This window comes from Phoca vitulina, unplaced genomic scaffold (assembly GCF_004348235.1).
Source record: "Phoca vitulina isolate PV1807 unplaced genomic scaffold, GSC_HSeal_1.0 scaffold71, whole genome shotgun sequence".
Classification (NCBI taxonomy): domain Eukaryota; kingdom Metazoa; phylum Chordata; class Mammalia; order Carnivora; family Phocidae; genus Phoca; species Phoca vitulina.
The window spans coordinates 2,939,035-2,957,397 of NW_022589774.1; the positions used below are offsets into that span (position 1 = coordinate 2,939,035).

The window sequence follows — 18,363 nt, forward strand, 5'->3', positions numbered from 1 at the left end:
GAATCTCTGAGCTTCAGGATATGTTAATAGAAGCCTCCAAAACTGAAAAGCAAAGACAAATAGTGTTAGGAGTTAGTTGGACAGTTGGGTAGTCAGGGTCAGAGTCCCCAACAAGAAAATATGGAGTCAGGACAGCTAAGATAGAACAGCACTAACATCCTGTGTGCAGCTTCGACAGGACCACACTGGCATTCTGTTTTGCAGCCTTTGCAGAAATGACTTCTACAAAACGTCCTAAAATAAAACAATTAGCCACAGAGCATTTGTCACTATCACGAGCAAGGGGCGGTTAAGACAAAAGCCGCCAGATGTCAGCCCAAAAAGACTATCAGCATGTAGACATGAACCTAATAGGTAGAAAAATATGTGATCAAAGCCCTGATTGGCATGACTCAGCATGCCCTGGTTGCTTCAGATCATTCTGCAAAAGAGCTCATAAAAAACCCTAAACTTAGAAACTCCCAACAGCAACCCTCCCGAGTCCCCTCCCTCTTCAAGAGCTTTGTACTCTTGCTCAATAAACTTTGCCTTGCTGCCCACCACTCTTCGTCTGGTCTACCTCTTCATTCTTCAAAGCGGCACGACCAAGAACTGCAGGTGCTAAAGGAATAGAAATCCTGTAACAAAAGGACCGACAAAATAAATAAATAAAACAGAATATCCAGGGACTGTGGGACAACTGCAGAAGGTGTAACAGATGTGTAATGAGAACACCAGAAGGGGAAGAAAGAGAGAAACAAAAAATATTTGAAGCAATAATGACTGGGAATTTCCCCAAATTCATGTCACACACCAAATTCCAGGTCCAGGAAGCTCATAGAACACCAAGCAGGATACAGGACCACAAAACAAACAAGCAACAAAACACACCTAGGCATATCATATCCAAATGGCAGGAAATCAAAGGTCAAGAAAAGATCCTGAAAGAAGCCAGAGGAAAAAAACACCTAACTTATAAGAAGCCAATATAAGAATTTCATCTAACTTCTCCTCAGAAAAATAAACAAACGAGAGCAGACTGGAATATATAAAGAGTTGAGAGAAGGAAAAAAAAAACACACCAGCCTAGAATTCTGTACCCCGTGAAATTATCTTTCAAAAGTGGAGGGGCACGTGGGTGGCTCAGTCGGTTAAGCATCTGCCTTTGGCTCAGGTCATGATACCAGGGTCCTGGGATGGAGCCCCACATTGGGCTGCCTGCTCAGCGGAGAGTCTACTTCTCCTTCTGCCCCTCCCCCGATTTGTGCTTTCTCTCTCGCTCTCTCTCAAATAAATAAATAAATAAAATCTTTAAAAAAAAAAAAAGTAAAGGAGAAATAATGACTTTTTCTGACAAAAATTAAGGGAATTTTTTGCCAATGGAACTGCCTTGCAAGAAATGTTAAAAGAAGTTGTTCAGAGAGAAGGAAGATAATACAGGTCAGAAACTCAGATCTACATAAAGAAAGAGCATCAGAGAAGGAAAAAGTGAAGGTAAATAAAAACTTTTATTTTTCGTATTCTTAAATGATATAACAGGTAACACTTTGTTCAAAATAAAATAGAAACAATGTATTTAATTCTGTGTGTGTGTGTGTATATGTGTGTGTGTGTGTGTGTGTGTGTATGTGTATATATATATATATATATATATATATATATATATACTTATCTATGCTTATGGATAATGATAGCAATGATACAAGGAACAGAAGGAAGGAATCAAGAATTAGGATTATTTTGTTATTATTTAAGGTAGTTGCACTACCCATGAAGCAGTACAGTGTTATTTCAAGGTAGACTCAGATTAGTTGTAAATATATATTGCAAACTCTAGGGCAACCACTAAAAAAAGTAATTGATAATGCTAAGAAAGGAAAGAAAATAGAATCATATAAAACATTCAATTAAAACCACAAAAAGCAGAAAAAGTGGACAACAACAAAGGAAGATAGGAACAAGGACCAAGAGCAAAAAAACAGAAAACAGTAACAAATATGGCAGATATTAATCCAACTATATCAATAATCATTTTAAACATCAATAGTCTATATATGCCAGTTAAGACAGAGATTGTCAAAATGGATCAAAAAGTAAGATCCAATTGTATGCTGTCTTTAAGAATCCTACTTTAAATACAAAGGCACAGATAGATTAAAATAAAAGAATGAAGAAAGATATACCATGCTAACACTCAAAAGAAAGCAGAAGTAGCTATATTAATTTCTGACAGACCAGACCTTAGGGCAAGAAAAGGTAGCATGGATAAAGAAGGGCATGACAGGATGATAAAGGGGTCAATTTTTCAAGATGTAACAACTCTTAATCTGTATGTTCCTAACAACAGAGCATCAAAATATGTGGGGTGAGAACTGAGAGAACTGCAAGGAGAAATAGATGAATCCACTATCAAGTTGGTGACTTCAACAATCCTTTATGAGAAATGGACAGAACCAGCAGGCAGAAAATCACTGAGGACATAGCTGAACTCAACACCACCATCAATCAACTGGATATGACTGACAATCTATAGACTGCTTCATGCAACCACAGCAGAATACACGTTCTTCCAAAGCTCACCTGCAACATTCAGCAAGATAGACCACAATCTGGACCATGAAACATACCTTAACAAACTTAAAAGAACAGAAGTCATACAACTCTCAGACCACAGTGGAATTAAAACTAGAAATCAATAACAGATAGTTCTAAAATCCCAAAATACTCAGAGATTAAATGACGCACTTCTAAATAACACAGGGGATCAAAGAAGAAATCTCAAGAGAAATTTAAAAATATTTTAAATTAAATGAAAATGAACTTACGCACATTTGTGGGATGCAGCTAAAGCAGGGCTTAGAGGAAGATTTATAGCATTGAATGCATATATGAGAAAAGGAGAAAGATCAAAAATCAATAATCTAAGTTTCCACCTTACGAAACAAACAAAAAAAAAAGCAAATTAAATCCAAAGTAGGAGAGGGCGCCTGGGTGGCTCAGTTGGTTGGGCGACTGCCTTCGGCTCAGGTCATGATCCTGGAGTCCTGGGATCGGGTCCCACGTCGGGCTCCCGGCTCGGCGGGGAGCCTGCTTCTCCCTCTGACCCTATCCCCTCTCATGCTGTTTCTCTCTCTCTCTCTCAAATAAATAAATAAATAAAATCTTTAAAAAAAAAAAAAAAATCCAAAGTAGGAGAAAAGAAAGAATAAAATTAGAGTAGAAATCAATGAGACTGGAAATAGAAAATGACATTTGAGCAAAGACATCTCAGACGAGGGTGAGCCTGGTGCGCATGAGGAGCCTGCACCGGGAATGTGGCTTGAGTAAGAGCAAGCAAGGCCAAGAGCAGCATGGGAGGACGCTGCTTTATTAACCAAAAGCAGCAGTAGGGACAGGGAAAGCGCAGGCTGTGTACCAAAAGGTCTCCTTTAGTTTTCTTTCTATGATATACTGAGCCCACATCAGGACCAAAAGCTATGCTTCCAAGTGCCTTTCCTACTCTAACGTGACACAGGTGAATGCTCCCATCCCCACTGTTGGCAGAAGCTTTGGATGCCGCGAGGAGATCTCTGTAGTGAGCTCATCTGACATTCAGGGCACCGAATGTGAGCTGTCCCATGCTGGCCGTTCCTCACTTAGGAGTCTGGGTGGGAGCCATGAGTCAGGCCAGAAAGGACTCTGTCCTCTGAGCAAGGGTCAAGAACTGAGCGGCCATCACCTGGCAGACAGACAGCTTACATTGTCATCTCTGGGTAAGATGGAAGTTTGCCGTGTGCTAGGGATGACGCTCTTCACTGGTCCACCCAGGCTGAACTGACAAAATGAAGGCCAGGCACCATCGAAGGCAGATGATACGGGATTCGAACGCAGAAACACCAAAAACGGTAAGAGTAACTGCAGTGCATTAAGCCTAGGGAACCACCTTGTCCAGGCTTCCCAGCCTCTCATTTGTCCCAGCGGCAGGGAGAATACCACCGCCACAGGTTCTCCTTACAACAAGGGTTACCAGAACGGCAATAAATTCAAGTACATTTATTAACCTGGAAAGACGTTCATGATTATATAAAGTGAAGAGAAGGTAACACAACCACATTAAATGTACACGTTGATTCTTAGATACATTTGAACTTCATAAATATTAACTATGAAAAAATGTATTTACTAGGCTTTAGGAAATAGCATATACTTAACAAAAAGAGTTAAAGAATGTATACAAAAATTATAACAAAGCCATCTGGTTAGTGGGATTACAGGTGATTTTTGTTGGTTTCCTATTTATTATCTTTTTTTCCTCTAATAATATGCATTGCTCAAATAATGGAATTATAAGTAAAAACCCCTTCATGTATACAGCACTTCTAGCTCCTTCCCTACTCCCACAAGACAGTGAATTGACACCTGTAACCTCAATAAGCTTGAACAGAGCTGTTTGCAGTCTCCTCTTACAGATGGGAAAGTCCAAAGCTCAAACGAGTTATATCACTTTCCCCAAGTCACACATCATGGTGTGTAGCCCAGACAAGACCTGAGTCTGGGGGTCCTGAAGGTCCCTTCCAAACCACACACTTGCTTTGTGCCATCTTCTTAGCCCACAGACCCCAGGGAAGTGCGGTCTGAGCAGAGCTAGCCCCCCGCCCTTACCTCGGCCAGCCGGGAGTGCTTGTGGACATTCTCGCCTTTTTGCACGCTGGGAGCCAGCTGCTGCAGGACGCCCCTGCTGCTCGTCAGAGCTCTGGTCAGCCGAGCAAACTTCCCCCAGCCTGGAGCATGCAGAGGAGAGAAAAGACAGTTTCAACCCTGTCCTGAACGTCATGGACATTCACACCACCAGTTACACTGTCGGAAGCACACACACCCATTGTCCTCCTGGGCTCCCACGAGTCACTCCGCATTCCTCCCAACCCAGACTTGCTGCTCAGAAAAGCATCTAGAGGGGCGCCTGGGTGGCTCAGTCGTTAAGCGTCTGCCTTCGGCTCAGGTCATGATCCCAGGGTCCTGGGATCGAGCCCCGCATCGGGCTCCCTGCTCCGCGGGAAGCCTACTTCTCCCTCTCCCACTCCCCCTGCTTGTGTTCCCTCTCTCGCTGTGTCTCTCTCTGTCAAATAAATAAATAAAATCTTTAAAAAAAAAAAAAAGAAAAGCATCTAGACACACTCAAATTTGTGTAGCAATTTACTTTTCCCTGCACTTTGACTTTGTCCTAATCATAGCTTTGTGACATATGTAGGGCAGGTTTCAGTACTGTTTTACAAATGGGGAAACTGAGGCACAGGGTGCCTAGACAATTACAAAGAGTCCAGAACTTCCCACTCTGGCCCAAAGCTTTCCTGCCAGATAATACCAGGTAGTCGAGATATTTCTCTGACTTTGTGACTGGGCTCGGGCTGCTCCCAACCCCCACACAGTCTGATCTAGTAGAGACTGAGCTGGTTCCAGGGGTGGCAAGGACAAGCTAGTTAAATGGCCATCCCATGCATTACAATCTCCAAAGCCAGGGGAATAAGAAATGAATCTAACCCCTGGGTAGGTGCGGGGAAAGCATGGGCATATTTTAGTCTGCTCTGGGATGGGGGAAGGACCATTGGTGACAGGTTCCCCAAATAATAAGAATCCCAAAGAGCCCTAGCACTGAACTTGGATTTTTTTAAGGTCTCTTTCAGAGTTAGGCTCTCTTTCAGCTCAAAACAAAGCTGGAATTGAATTCTACAGAGCTTTTCAAGAACAGAAAGTATATTTTCTTTTTTTTTTTTTTTTTTTTTTAAAGATTTTTATTTATTTATTTGACAGAGAGAGACACAGTGAGAGAGGGAACACAAGCAGGGGCAGAGGGAGAGGGAGAAGCAGGCTTCCTGCTGAGCAGGGAGCCCGATGCGGGGCTCGATCCCAGGACCCTGGTATCATGACCTGAGCCGAAGGCAGATGCTTAACGACTGAGCCACCCAGGCGCCCCCAGAAAGTATATTTTCAATCAGGTAAAACAGCTGTGCATGCAAACATCAGCAAGGGCTCTGCAACCCACCCCCACCCAACCCACCCCTCCACTACCATCACTATACCACCACCACAACCCATACTCTGAGACAAATGATAAGAAGGAGGTGGCAGGACAGATGACCCTGCATGGCAGGGAGCTCAGAGTCCTGGTCCCATAAGCTGATCTAGCACAAGGGGTGAAAAGAAAGATCCTTCAACCTATGGGCATTTCCCCAGGCTCATGGTAGCCTCCCGCTCTCTGCGCTAGCCCTGAAACCTTTACAAGAATCCGGCTCTCAAAGGAGCTGGCTTTCCACTACCTGAGTGGAAGGCATGGGAAGATGAATGGGTGTTGGACGGGGAAATGGACACACAGTGTAAAATTCTCCATCACACCTCTACCAGGACAGCACATAATGTGCAATCTAGCAGTCGGCTAAAAAGTACTCACTGGATCCTTTCTCCATTCTCAGTAAGGACAACCATATCCCCCTTCCTTGACCATCACAATGGCTGCTGGCTTCAACAGGGGCAAGCCCCCCACCAGGTTGCTTTAGCCCACACAGCCCCGTATCCTCCCTCAGCCAGAAAAGAGGATTCTGGGATGAGATGAAATTCCAGTTGCTCCAAGGATAAGTAAGTCCGGGAATAGGAGAAAAGACAGACCTAGAGGCCCCTCCCCTTGGAAAGCATTGCCAAGTCGTTTTGAGTAGAAGCTACAGAGGATGGCTATCAGGGGTCTTGACCTCAGCGGGGAGGCTGTGAGGCCAGGCTGGTCCTAACCTGCAGAGTCACAGATTCTCTGAGAGGAGCTGGTGCATACCCCAACGTACAAAAGAGAATAAAGGACACCGGGGACCAAGATGGACAGTCAGTGTGGACACTGCCTAAGCATCCTCAGGTCCTGCTCCCCTGATCTTTTCCCTGTCAGTGTAGAAATAATCAAAACTCTAGGTGGCTTCTTCAAGGAGCAGCCACTAAATCATCCCCTTTCCGTCATCCTAAGGGCAGATAGCTAAAATGTTAGTATGGAGGGGCCGAGGGGACCTGTGGCTTCTATCCACTGCCCAGATTCTTTCCTAAGAGTACCTTGCAAATATCGCACAGGAAGACATATGGAGAAGGGTCTGCAGTTGCAACAGCTTGCCAGAGTCCTCATCCCTGCACATGCTCAATCTTTGGCCTTTAAAAATCTCCTCTGGAGTGTTACATTCCTTTTGTGATCTGAATCTGGCTCAAGTTTACTATGTAGAAGTAAATACATGGGTCTTTAAAAATGAATTCACTCCTTTAGTGTGACATCATTTGGTGGGGTAAGAGACAAAACAAGAGGGATGACTCATCCTCATCCTTTAGGGAACAATGTAGAGAGAAAACTCTGAGCCTTACCATCTAATTCTTCCCTACCCATGCGCCAAAGCCTCCTAGCTCAAAGGGGAGAATAGGACAGAGAAAAACATCCTGCAGCCATTACCAATTACCCATAATAACAGAAAAGAAAGTGAAATAAGTCAATCAGAGAAAGACAATTACCATATGATCTCACTCATATGTGGAATTTAAGAAACAAAACAGAGGATCACAGGGGAAGAGAGGAAAAAATAAAACAAGACAAAATCAGAGAGGGACACAAACCATAAGAGACTCTTAATCATAGGAAACAAACTGAGGGTTGCTGGAGGGGCGGGGGTGGGGGGATAGGGTAACTGGGAGATGGACATTAAGGAGGGCGCGTGATGTAATGAGCACTGGGTGTTATATAAGACTGCTGCTGAATCACTGACCTCTACCTCTGAAACTAGTAATACATTATATGTTAATTAATTGAATTTATATTTTTAAAAAAGTAAGAAACACACACACACACACACACACACACACACACACACCACTCCCCCACCCCCCCACCAGAGCTGCTACCAAACAGCAAATCTAGCTTGACTTACATTTCCCGGCCCACACCATCTGTGGACACCTTTTGTCAGAGAGCAAGGGAAGCAGCCAAAAGATGGACAGAAAAGAGAAGACGAGGAGGTCAGGGGCCTGGATCATTCATAACAAGGAGCTTGAGAACTGACAGACCAAATGAAAAAGGGGCCTCAGGGCAGCCCAATCACCTGCCGAAGGGGAGTTACTTTGTGTCTGATGCTGAAACAGTCCACAGCTGACTATCCCATGTGTTTCCCACTTTGTGGGTTGTCTGTGGGAAAATGTGCGGCACCAGCTGGCTTCTCCTGTCACTACTGGATGCACTTAGCCCAGGCCCAAGCCCCAGAGTGAGGCACTGCGTGATCAAGGAACACAATGTCATTTTAAAGACAATTTGAGCACAACTGACTAAAACAAAGGACGAATCTGATGGTGGGAAACATCTCGTGCTGCTATGCCAAAGAGCGATTATCCGGGCATTTCTGGGGTTTTGCTTAATCCACCCTCCCCTTCCCACTCAAAAGTGAATTCTAAACAAGCCTGGGTCACCAAGGCTCTTAAGACTCCTACTGCTGACTGAGGTACGGTACTGAAAACCCAGCTGGAACCTGCCAGAAGCTCCCAATGTGAGAGCACATCCAAAAAGAAATGTCAAGTCAGGAAAACAATCCAGCCACATGGCAACGTATCTTCCTACATCGGACCCTTGTTTATAGACTTACAACTAGCAAGGCCTGGACTACTATCATGCTCTTCCATCACAAACGGACTAATATAAAATTTGACCTTGTCCTGAGAGGGAGACAAACCGTAAGAGACTCTTAATCTCAGGAAACAAACTGAGGGTTGCTGGAGTGGAGGGGGGTGGGAGGGATGGGGTGGCTGGGTGACGGACGCTGGGGAGGGTATGTGCTATGGGGAGTGCTGTGAATTGTGTAAGACTGATGAATCACAGACCTGTACCCCTGAAACAAATAATACATTATATGTTAATAAAAAAATAAAAAATAAATTTGACTTTGTCCTAAATAGAGTACCAACTCAAAGGAGGCCAGGGGCATAGTGACATAACAAGATGGAGGGTCCAAACATACCTGTTGTGGCATTGGAAATGGACAGGCTTATGACGTCATGTCATGGAGAAGGCATTAAGGGTGATCACTAGCAGCATTCCTACAGGGAGTACTGAAGTGTGCATGTGTGCATGTGAGTGTGCGTGTGTGTGTGTGCGTGTGTGTGTGTACACACCAAAACTCTCATCAGCAAGGAAATGCATCACCGAGTCAGGTTAATTGAAGTAGAGCATTCTCTTTCCTGGAAAATAAGCCGAGGCAAATCTCACAGCATCACTTTGATTGATCTCCTCTTTTGCATTTCATGAGAGCCAAATGCAGAGAGCTAGGTGGCGTGTGAGGAGCGCTCTCTGTTGAGTATGCCTTTCCTACTAAACAATACTTGCATGTCACCCAAAAATGTTCCAGCAGTGGCGAGAGGCAAACAGTCTGACTCTACCAACATTCTGACTCTTTACATTTTGAAGACAAAACTTACAAATGTCAAAATATGTGACTGCCTTTAATATTTTATGAGTTTATTCAGTTAAAAACGCAAATGGCCTTTCTAGAGGGTAGCAGGATGACACTTAATCATGAGTGAGTTTATCACCGTGGAATCACTATTTGCCCTGAGAAATCCTCAAGTCAGAAACCAGAAATCAGGGAATCACGAACCTGCAGGAAAAAGAGGAGACTGCAGGAGTCTGAGGCGCTAGTTGAGAAACTTTACATCTGCTGCTGTCTTGAAACCAAAAGGCGGGCTGTAATTGATTTACTGGGTTATCAGATAGTTAAAAAAAAAAAAAATACGATGCACTGGTATACACAGCGTTGTGCTCTGAACTTTATAAATGCGAGCCTCCAAATGTGCTAGAGGACACAGCCCAGGAGAGCATCCACAGAATGCTTTATATTTCCTCCTATAAGGCACATGTAACAATCACAATTTTGTCACATCAAGAATTATACTCCCCAATTTGACTTCTCCCTGGACTCCACTCACATCTCTCTGCTGCATCTCAGGAAATGGCAAGGAGCAGAGTTCTCAGAGAGAGAGATGGAAAATCAACCACAGAGCCAAGAAGCACTGCAACTAAGAAGAGCTATGGCCTCTTGGTTACCTTGCATGCACGCTACGGAAGAGGGTGCGTGACACCCCCGAACCCCAAACCTCTGGGGATAACATGCCATCTTTTGTGCATCTGATTAGCTTGACCTCTTCAAGAGGACTGTTGTTCTAGAAATCCTGAGCCCTCTCCTTCCTTGGCCCCCAGTGTTATTCAAAGAATACATGCACATGATATAGCTGAAGTGAGCACCATAATCCGTGGTCACAAGCTGATTAAATGACCCATATGGAAATGTTACTTAAGACCCTGGCCTCATTAATACCGCATTTCCAACAAATTCACAAGCCACAGACTTAATCAACCACAGAGGTAGAGGTGTGTTAAAATCTACTTTAACAATCTCGAAATGCAAGAACTCAGTCAAATCCAACAAAGTTTACATACAAATAAGATGCATGTGGCCAGGGACTGCCTCATTTGGGTGACTGACATCTGTCATGGGGACACTGGAAAAGATTCTGCTGATACCAGAGGGGCCAACTCCCTTCTTCTAGTCTAATCGTTACTGGAAAGGGTTACTCTAAAAAGGTATAAAATGGATTCAAATGCTTTCCTAAATAAAGCTTTTTTCCCCTCCCCTTCTCCCCCTTAATACATTCCAGAATGATACAATGCTTTACCCAACACAAATTAAAGTTTAAATCTTGATCTTTGTGCAGAGATTGCCTTGGCAACCTCAAATTCTCTGGAATGGGAGTCACACCACAGGATAAAGAAAACCGCATAAATGTATTAGTACAAATCAGAATTACAAACCTTTACATGAATCATCCTCAATCGGCTGTTTGAAAGCTGTTATATCACTGAAAGTGCAAAGAAATAAAACCACTTTATCCTGTTCATTTCGAATTGGAGCAATTTTCACAAAGAACCACACAGGTGTCCCTGCAAGAAATATCAAAAGGTTGGTCAGTAATTTGCATTCTCATGTGAGGGGTGCTGGAATAAAAACTTGGGAATGAACAGGTACAAATATTAATTCATTTTTAAATGGTTTCATTCCTTTAGGTGCTGGGATATCATACCATGACTTCCTCTTCTTGCTGGGATAAAAAACTTTCACAGTGACTATTTGTCAGGGATTTTCTTCGGTTCAAATATTTTGTAAGTGTATATCTCTTAACCCTTGCAAAATGATTTGAAAATGGGTTGAAAATCCCTCCTGATCTTATGGAAGTTACTAAGGTACAGAAACCTAAATACTCACCTTAGTGACCATGCAGTAGACAAGTAAAGAGTAGGGACCAGGATGGGCATTGCCAACCATGGCCAGCAGACCACTGCACACTCAAAATTTCCATTGCTAAAGGGCCCCAGTGTCAAAATCCAGTTTGAGCATCCATCAATTTGACTCACATGCTCAATCAACCATGGGCCAAAAGCTATATTTCTAAGTCTCTCTCCCCAAATTAAAAACCCAAAAGGTCCAAAGCAATGGGGCAGATGACAACGTGCTGAAAAAGGAAGAGACCCATCACAATCATTCTCCCAGCAAAGCCTCCCTCAAAAAGGAAGGTTTCCAGGGGGCTTTGGGCTGTGTTTACATTAGTGCTTTAGGAAGCTCAACCACTGTGTTTCAACTTCCAATCCTTATTCCTGAGCGAAAACAGGGAATAAATGAGCTCTTCCAAAGCACTGCTCTAATTCACACAACGAGAAGGTGGGCAGGATTCATCTGACTAACTTTTCTGAGAGGGCACCCACTCAGGTATCTATGGCTAAGTATCTATACAAAGTCAGTGTCTGGCTTCCAAAAAAGAATGAGGGAAAACAAGTGTTTTCTACCTATAGAAGACATCCTAACAAGCCACACCAATCAACTCTGTGATGCAAAATTAAATGAGACACAAAGAAATGGTAAGTTCTTCTCCATCTAGTTCTCACATCCCAGGTCCTTAAACAGCACCTGGGATATAAGGACTTAACTATTTGCTGAATTTTGCAGAACTGGGATAATACTTTACATGCTATTTTATTTTATTTTATTTTTAAAGATTTTATTTATTTATTTGACAGTGAGAGAGAGAGAGAGAAAGAGCGCACAAGCAGGGGGAGTGGGAGAGGGAGAAGCAGGCTTCCCACCGAGCAGCAAGCCCAATGCGGGGCTCGATCCCAGGACTCCGGGACCATGACCTGAGCCGAAGGCAGACACTTAACTGACTGAGCCACCCAGGCGCCCCTTACATGCTGTTTTATAACCATTTTCAAGTTAAAATACAGTAAGTAGTTCTCCATGTTAAGAATTAGAGAAGCTTCCTGGGGCACCTGGGTGGCTCAGTCGGTTAAGCGTCTGCCTTCGGCTCAGGTCATGATCCCAGAGCCCTGGGATCGAGCCCCGAGTCAGGATCCCTGCTCAGCAGGGAGCCTGCTTCTCCCTCTCTCTCTGCCACTCCCCCTGTTTGTGCGCGCTCTCTCTCTCTTTCTCTGTGCCAAATAAATAAATAAAATCTTAAAAAAAAAAAAAAAAGAATTAGAGAAGCCACCTATACACCAGGTAATGTGTTCAGCATTTTACATGTATTATTTTATCTCAAGATAGCAAGCAAACAACTCACTGAATCTTGGGAGATGTAAATAAATCCCCAAGGGGTACCTCTAGGTCTCTCTGCAGGGAATCACAGCAAACTCTATACTATACTACAACATGGACAGACAGACATCTCTGATTGACCTGAGGATTAACCAATCCAACTTAACAATAACCAGCTTACATATCTGGCTATACCACTCATTCATATAGAAGCATAAATAACCATAAAATATACAGTCAAGCAGGCAGCAAATAGATCAGACGGGAATATATTCTGCTTAAATCTTCATTATCTATACATTCATCCATAGCTAACTTTAATCCTCTGCCGATTTTCCTGTTCCATAATTTTCAGCTGCCAGTTTCTGGGTGCTCTTAGAAGACAAACAGGTTATAATGTCACCTGAAGAAAAACATGTTTTGAAAGAAAAATCCACCATACAAAAATCACACATAGCATTCTAAAATCAAGAAGAATATGGCCTTTGAATCACCTACTGTTTTTGAAAGGTCTGTGTTACTACCCCTCCCAGGTCCCTGCTCAGAACCTGTGGGATTTTAAACCATTTTCAATTAAGCAACAGAAAACTCAAAATAAAGCATCACACCAATTGAGCCTACGTACCCACAATCTTCCCTTATATCCTAGCTGGTGAGACAAAAAGCAAACAAATCAAAAAAACATTTTCTTTCTGCTCTTAAAAAAAAAAAAATTACTTAAGCAATTTTTTTTCAGATGGTAAACCAGAAAACACTGCTAATTTATCAAACCAGTAAGGAATGAGAGGAGAGGCCCCCCACTCATGAGGTCTAATCCCAAGAGCCCCTGGAACCGTAACCTTCCCAGCTGCCACCTACGGGCCATCCACTGCACTCTATCAGCTGGGCCCCATGCCTGTGAAATTTTCGAGTTGGGACTGTGTCATCTAATCTTGATATTCCATTTATGACTCCTGGGATTGATGATGTACCCCACACCTCCCAGATCACGAGAGCCTACTGGTGGGAGGCCTTTTTCATTTTACTACAGTTCAAGCACATCTTGAATTCCGCCCCCGCCCCATTTCTACAGGTCAATCTGTTTAAAGCTGTGTGCTTCTCTCCACCAAACTGAGCCCAGTGTTTCCTCTAGAAACGTTCCCTGATTAAACACATGCTATTCCGATAATTTCTTTTCAGGAAATACATATGAATCTTATACCAAAAATTCATATAGTCAGGATGCATGGCCTTAGAGCATGTCTCCAGCTCATCAGTTGGGCTTATTGAGGGAGGGAACCTCATACTCCCTGATCTGGTGTTTCCGGGTGGAGAAACAGATCTCAAAGGAACTCTCGGGTCTTTTCCCTGGGTTGGTAATTCAGGGGTTAAGAATTGGACATGTGTAGCTCAACCACTTCTCTTCATCTGCTTTCTTAGAGATGAATCCGCACACCCACACCATTCTATCTATGTTAGGGGAGAAGACAAAAGGGCAGGGGACTGACCGATAGGAGGAGAAGCCTGCGGTTCTCCAGGGCTACCTGTGCTGGGTGGGGAAGTCTGTCTGATTCTAGGATTCACTTTTAGAAACTTACTTGCACTTTTAGAAAGTTACTTGACCACATACATAAAGTACATTCTCTAGGATCAGTTTTGCTGGTCAAGAAGGGGAAATTTTAACCTCCATTTGCCTGAAGACTGAATCTCTCTCAATTGCTTCTGATCACAGGCAAGGAAAGAAAGTGCTAAGTGATGTTTCCCTTCCAACCTTAACAGTGGCGGGCTCTTGCCTTAAATAGACCACAATTCACTCTGGGGCAAGAGATCTGAGGTTTCTCTGTCTCATCACCCTGCAGCCCTGTGTAGTGCAATGTTATACATAGGGTCACAGGAGGCGATTACATCGCTCAACTCCAGAAGGCGCCATCCTGGAATTGGGAAACTCAACGCCCTTGGTGGGGCAGCTACTCTAGGGATACCTGCTGAGTTCCAAAGAAATAAATCCTACTTCCAGTGTCTTCAGAGTCACTCAGACCTCTCTCCCAAATTAGCATTCCTTACACACTCTAGGAAAGCAAGCAGAATGGGCTTAAATTTTCATTTCTGCAATTCTTTCAAAGGAGAACATGAATCCCACCTAGGTGGCACAGACTAGTAATTTCAACCTTTTACTCTTCAGAGCAAAGCAATTTTAACTAGTGAAACATTACTCAAAGTCTCAATATATGAAACAGGTGCTTCAAGTGAACGCAGGCTGCCCAGCGCCTGGAGCCCCACTCACTCAGCTTCTCTTCCACCCCTCTCGATGCCCCCAAGGATAGTCAGGAGCCCTTTGGCTCCATTCAGATATAGACCTGCCCAGAGGCAGAGGCCGGGGCAGGTGGCCTCCAGGGATCTCCCCGAGAGAGCCCAGATTCTGGACTACAATTCATTCCAACAAGATGACAAGAGAGGCATTGTAAGCACAAATATTCACACAGACACAAAATCAGGAAGACGGGGTTAAAATTCTGCCTCTGCACCCAAGTGCCTACAGTGGGCAAATCGAGAAAAGCAAGTATTTGATGTCCTGTTTCTGCAAAAAGGACAAAGGGTGAATGATAAATAAAGGAAGATCAATGCACAAATCCAGGAAAAACATAGCAAAGGCTTATGGCAAAGGCAGGTGCTGCTGGGAGAGCCGGTCTTTCCTGGCTGAGGGTGCCAGCGGAGGGGCAGCTCCGGGTCAGGCCCCTCCTCCTGCTCACTCTGTGATCTGTGATTCTCATCCCTTACTAGCTGCCTCGGGTCATGTAGTAATGAACCTGACAACTGGACATGGCCATCGGGTTTCTCAACCCCAGCAGTCAGATAACAAAAAAGCAAGGCTCGGGTATACAAGAGATTTTTTTGGCCTCCGTTAGGCTTCTTCCTACCCTGGTACTCTCCGTACCCAGGCAGCCAGGTATCCAAGCCATATTCAACAGCAATGGAATTGACCTCCAATCACTGGCTCATGGGAATGGCTGCAACGTGTTGGGCCGTTCAGATGACAGGTCCAGAAACTAGACTAGGGAATAGCGGCCTCCCCTAGGAAACAGACCGGTTGGTCTCAGGGCACCTTCACTAAGACAAATGACAAGTCCAGAGAGTCTGAGAGAACAACAGTGAGAAGCAGTGGCCATTGGCCATTAGAACATCTGACTGGGAACCCCAAGTCCCAGGTGTGAGCCCTATCTCTTAGCTTACCATAAGCCTTGGCCATGTCACCTCCATCTCTTAGAATCAGCTTCCTCATTTGCAAAATGGGGATAATAAACCTACTTTAGATTCAGTAAAAATATATAGATGTCTGATACATTCCTCCCTTCCTTTTAAATTCCTCCCCTGTAAGATTGAAATGTTCGATCTTACCTCATAGGGGTGTTTGGATGACTTAAAAGAGAATGTATGTCAAGGTGTTTAATGAAACTCCAGAGCTGCTTCTACCTGTTCTGAGGAAGAGCACCAGTCTCAGACATGGGGGGAAGCTAGAAAAATCAATGCTTAAGCTTCAACTTAATTAAAATGTGATGGAAGACCAAAACAAAACACAAAACCCAAATAAATGGAGAGAGCTACGTTGTTTGTAGATGAGAAGATTCAATTTTGTAACATGTCAAACCTCCCCATTTAATATATAAATTTAATGCAATTTAAATCAGAATCTCAATTGTTCTTTTTTGTTTGTTTTTCTCAGTTTGATGAATTGAAATTCAATTCAAGTAGAAAAATACAGGTAGAAGAACAGCCAAGAAATCTTTGAAATTTTTTGAAAGAAAAATAATAACAAGGACTATCTCCCACAGTTGACCCTTGAACAAAACACCTTTGAGTGGCGCATGTCCACTTACACACGGATATTTTTTTTCTTTTTAGAAAGAGAATTTTATTTGGAATGAAAATACAGAGCCTGTCCCTCCCACTTCCTCCAGGGAACATGGATTTTTTTCAATAAATACAGTACTGTAAATGTATTTTCTCTTCCTTATGATTTTCCTTGTAACATTTTCTTTCCTCTAGCTTTCTTTAAGAATAAGGTGTATAATACATATAACATCCAAAATATGTACTAACTATTTATGTTATTGGTAAGGTTTCCAGTCAACGGTAGGCTATGAGTCGTTACGTTTTGGGGGAGTCAAAAGTTATACCTAGACTTTCAACTGCAAGGGTGGGGGGCTGACACCTTAACCTTGCCTTGTTCAAAGGTCGGCTGTCCAATAACTAAGAGCCATTGGCACTGGCCCTAAAACAAGCAACAATGAAAACAACAATATCATTTATTAAGTGCTTACAGTGGGGTCCAGTCCTGACACATTATGGCCAACTTCTTAGAGCAACTCTGCAAGATGGAATTGCGACTGCATTATCCCCCATTTTAAATATGGGAAACCCCAGTAGGAGAGCATTTTAACCGAACTCACATAGCTAATAAGTTACAAAAGACTCCTGGAAAAGGACAGGAGAGAAACAAGCTCATGAATGTGTGAGAATCTAGCATCTAAAAAAAGGACATTTCAAATTAGAAGGGGAGAGCTAGATTCTTTCATACATTGTACTGAGACAACTAAATAAGCAATGTGGAAAATAAATTCCAAATGGTTTAATGTTTTATTTATTATTTATTTATTTATTTATTTTTAAGATTTTATTTATTTGACAGAGAGAGACACAGCAAGACAGGGAACACAAGCAGGGGGAGTGGGAGAGGGAGAAACAGGCTTCCCGCCGAGCAGGGAGCCCGATGTGGGACTCCATCCCTCCATCCCAGGATCCCGGGATCATGACCTGAGCCGAATGCAGACGCTTAACCCACTAAGCCACCCAGGCACCCCTGGTTTAATGTTTTAAATATCCTAACACAGCTCTAAATGTACCAGAAGGAAAAAAATGGAAGAATATTTTCATTATCTAGGTAAAGAGACGAGCTTCCCAAACATTATATAAAGCTCAGAACTATAAAGAAGAACGCTGCCATGATTTTTTTTTGGCTTTTTTTTTTTCTTTTAAGATTTTATTTATTTGACAGAGAGAGACACAGCGAGAGAGGGAACACAAGCAGGGGGAGTGGGAGAGGGAGAAGCAGGCTCCCCACGGAGCAGGGAGCCTGATGCGGGGCTCGATCCCAGGATCCTGGGATCATGACCTGAGCCGAAGGCAGACGCTTAACGACTGGCCACCCAGACGCCCCTGACTTTATAAATGGTATTTAAAAAGTCTAATTAAAAAGAAAGACGTTTTAAATAAAAATATTTTTCAACATAGAATCAATATCCCTTACATATAAATAGCTCCTAGCACTGAATAAGTAAAAGACAATCCTTTAGGAAAATGGGCAAAATATGTTGGTTTTCCTATGAGATTCGTCTCCACAACTAGACTGTAACCTCCTCAAAGGCAGAGTCAGTTTCTTATATCTGGATCTCTTTGGCTCAAACTCATAGGCCTACGGTAGGTAATTAGTAAGTATCTGGCTGGCAGCTTTTCCTTGCTGGCTTGGCACAACTGCAGAAGAAGCCTTTTCCTGAGCTTCTATGATGTAGAAGCTGATCCAGAGGTCCCAAACAGGAGGCTGCCCGCCATGCCACAAATCGTGGAGTCAGTCACATGCCGTGGAGTGTTACCCAGAGAGCGTCCTGCTTTCACTCAGAGCTGATACTTCATGATTTTCTTGTTTGAAAAATGGAAAAACTAACTGACTAGCACAAGAATGACCACCTAAATATTTACTGAATGAGTCCAATAATGATGACTGTTACTGATG

The 18,363-nt window shown here is 43.2% G+C and overlaps 1 protein-coding gene across 3 annotated transcripts in view; it reads right to left on the reverse strand.

The window, feature by feature from the left end:
* KCNH1 (potassium voltage-gated channel subfamily H member 1) overlaps positions 1-18,363 on the reverse strand; it is a 355,938-nt gene that overhangs the window by 300,195 nt on the left and 37,380 nt on the right. For 2 of the 3 annotated variants that reach the window (XM_032393107.1, XM_032393106.1), the window contains exons 4-5: positions 10,823-10,951; positions 4,621-4,739 (exon numbers count right to left, since the gene is read on the reverse strand). In XM_032393107.1, the coding sequence (XP_032248998.1) occupies positions 4,621-4,739; positions 10,823-10,951 (248 nt within the window). Of the gene's footprint in view, positions 1-4,620; positions 4,740-7,898; positions 7,928-10,822; positions 10,952-15,971; positions 16,221-18,363 lie in introns of those variants that run through there. The other variant, XM_032393108.1, reaches the window with a different exon arrangement.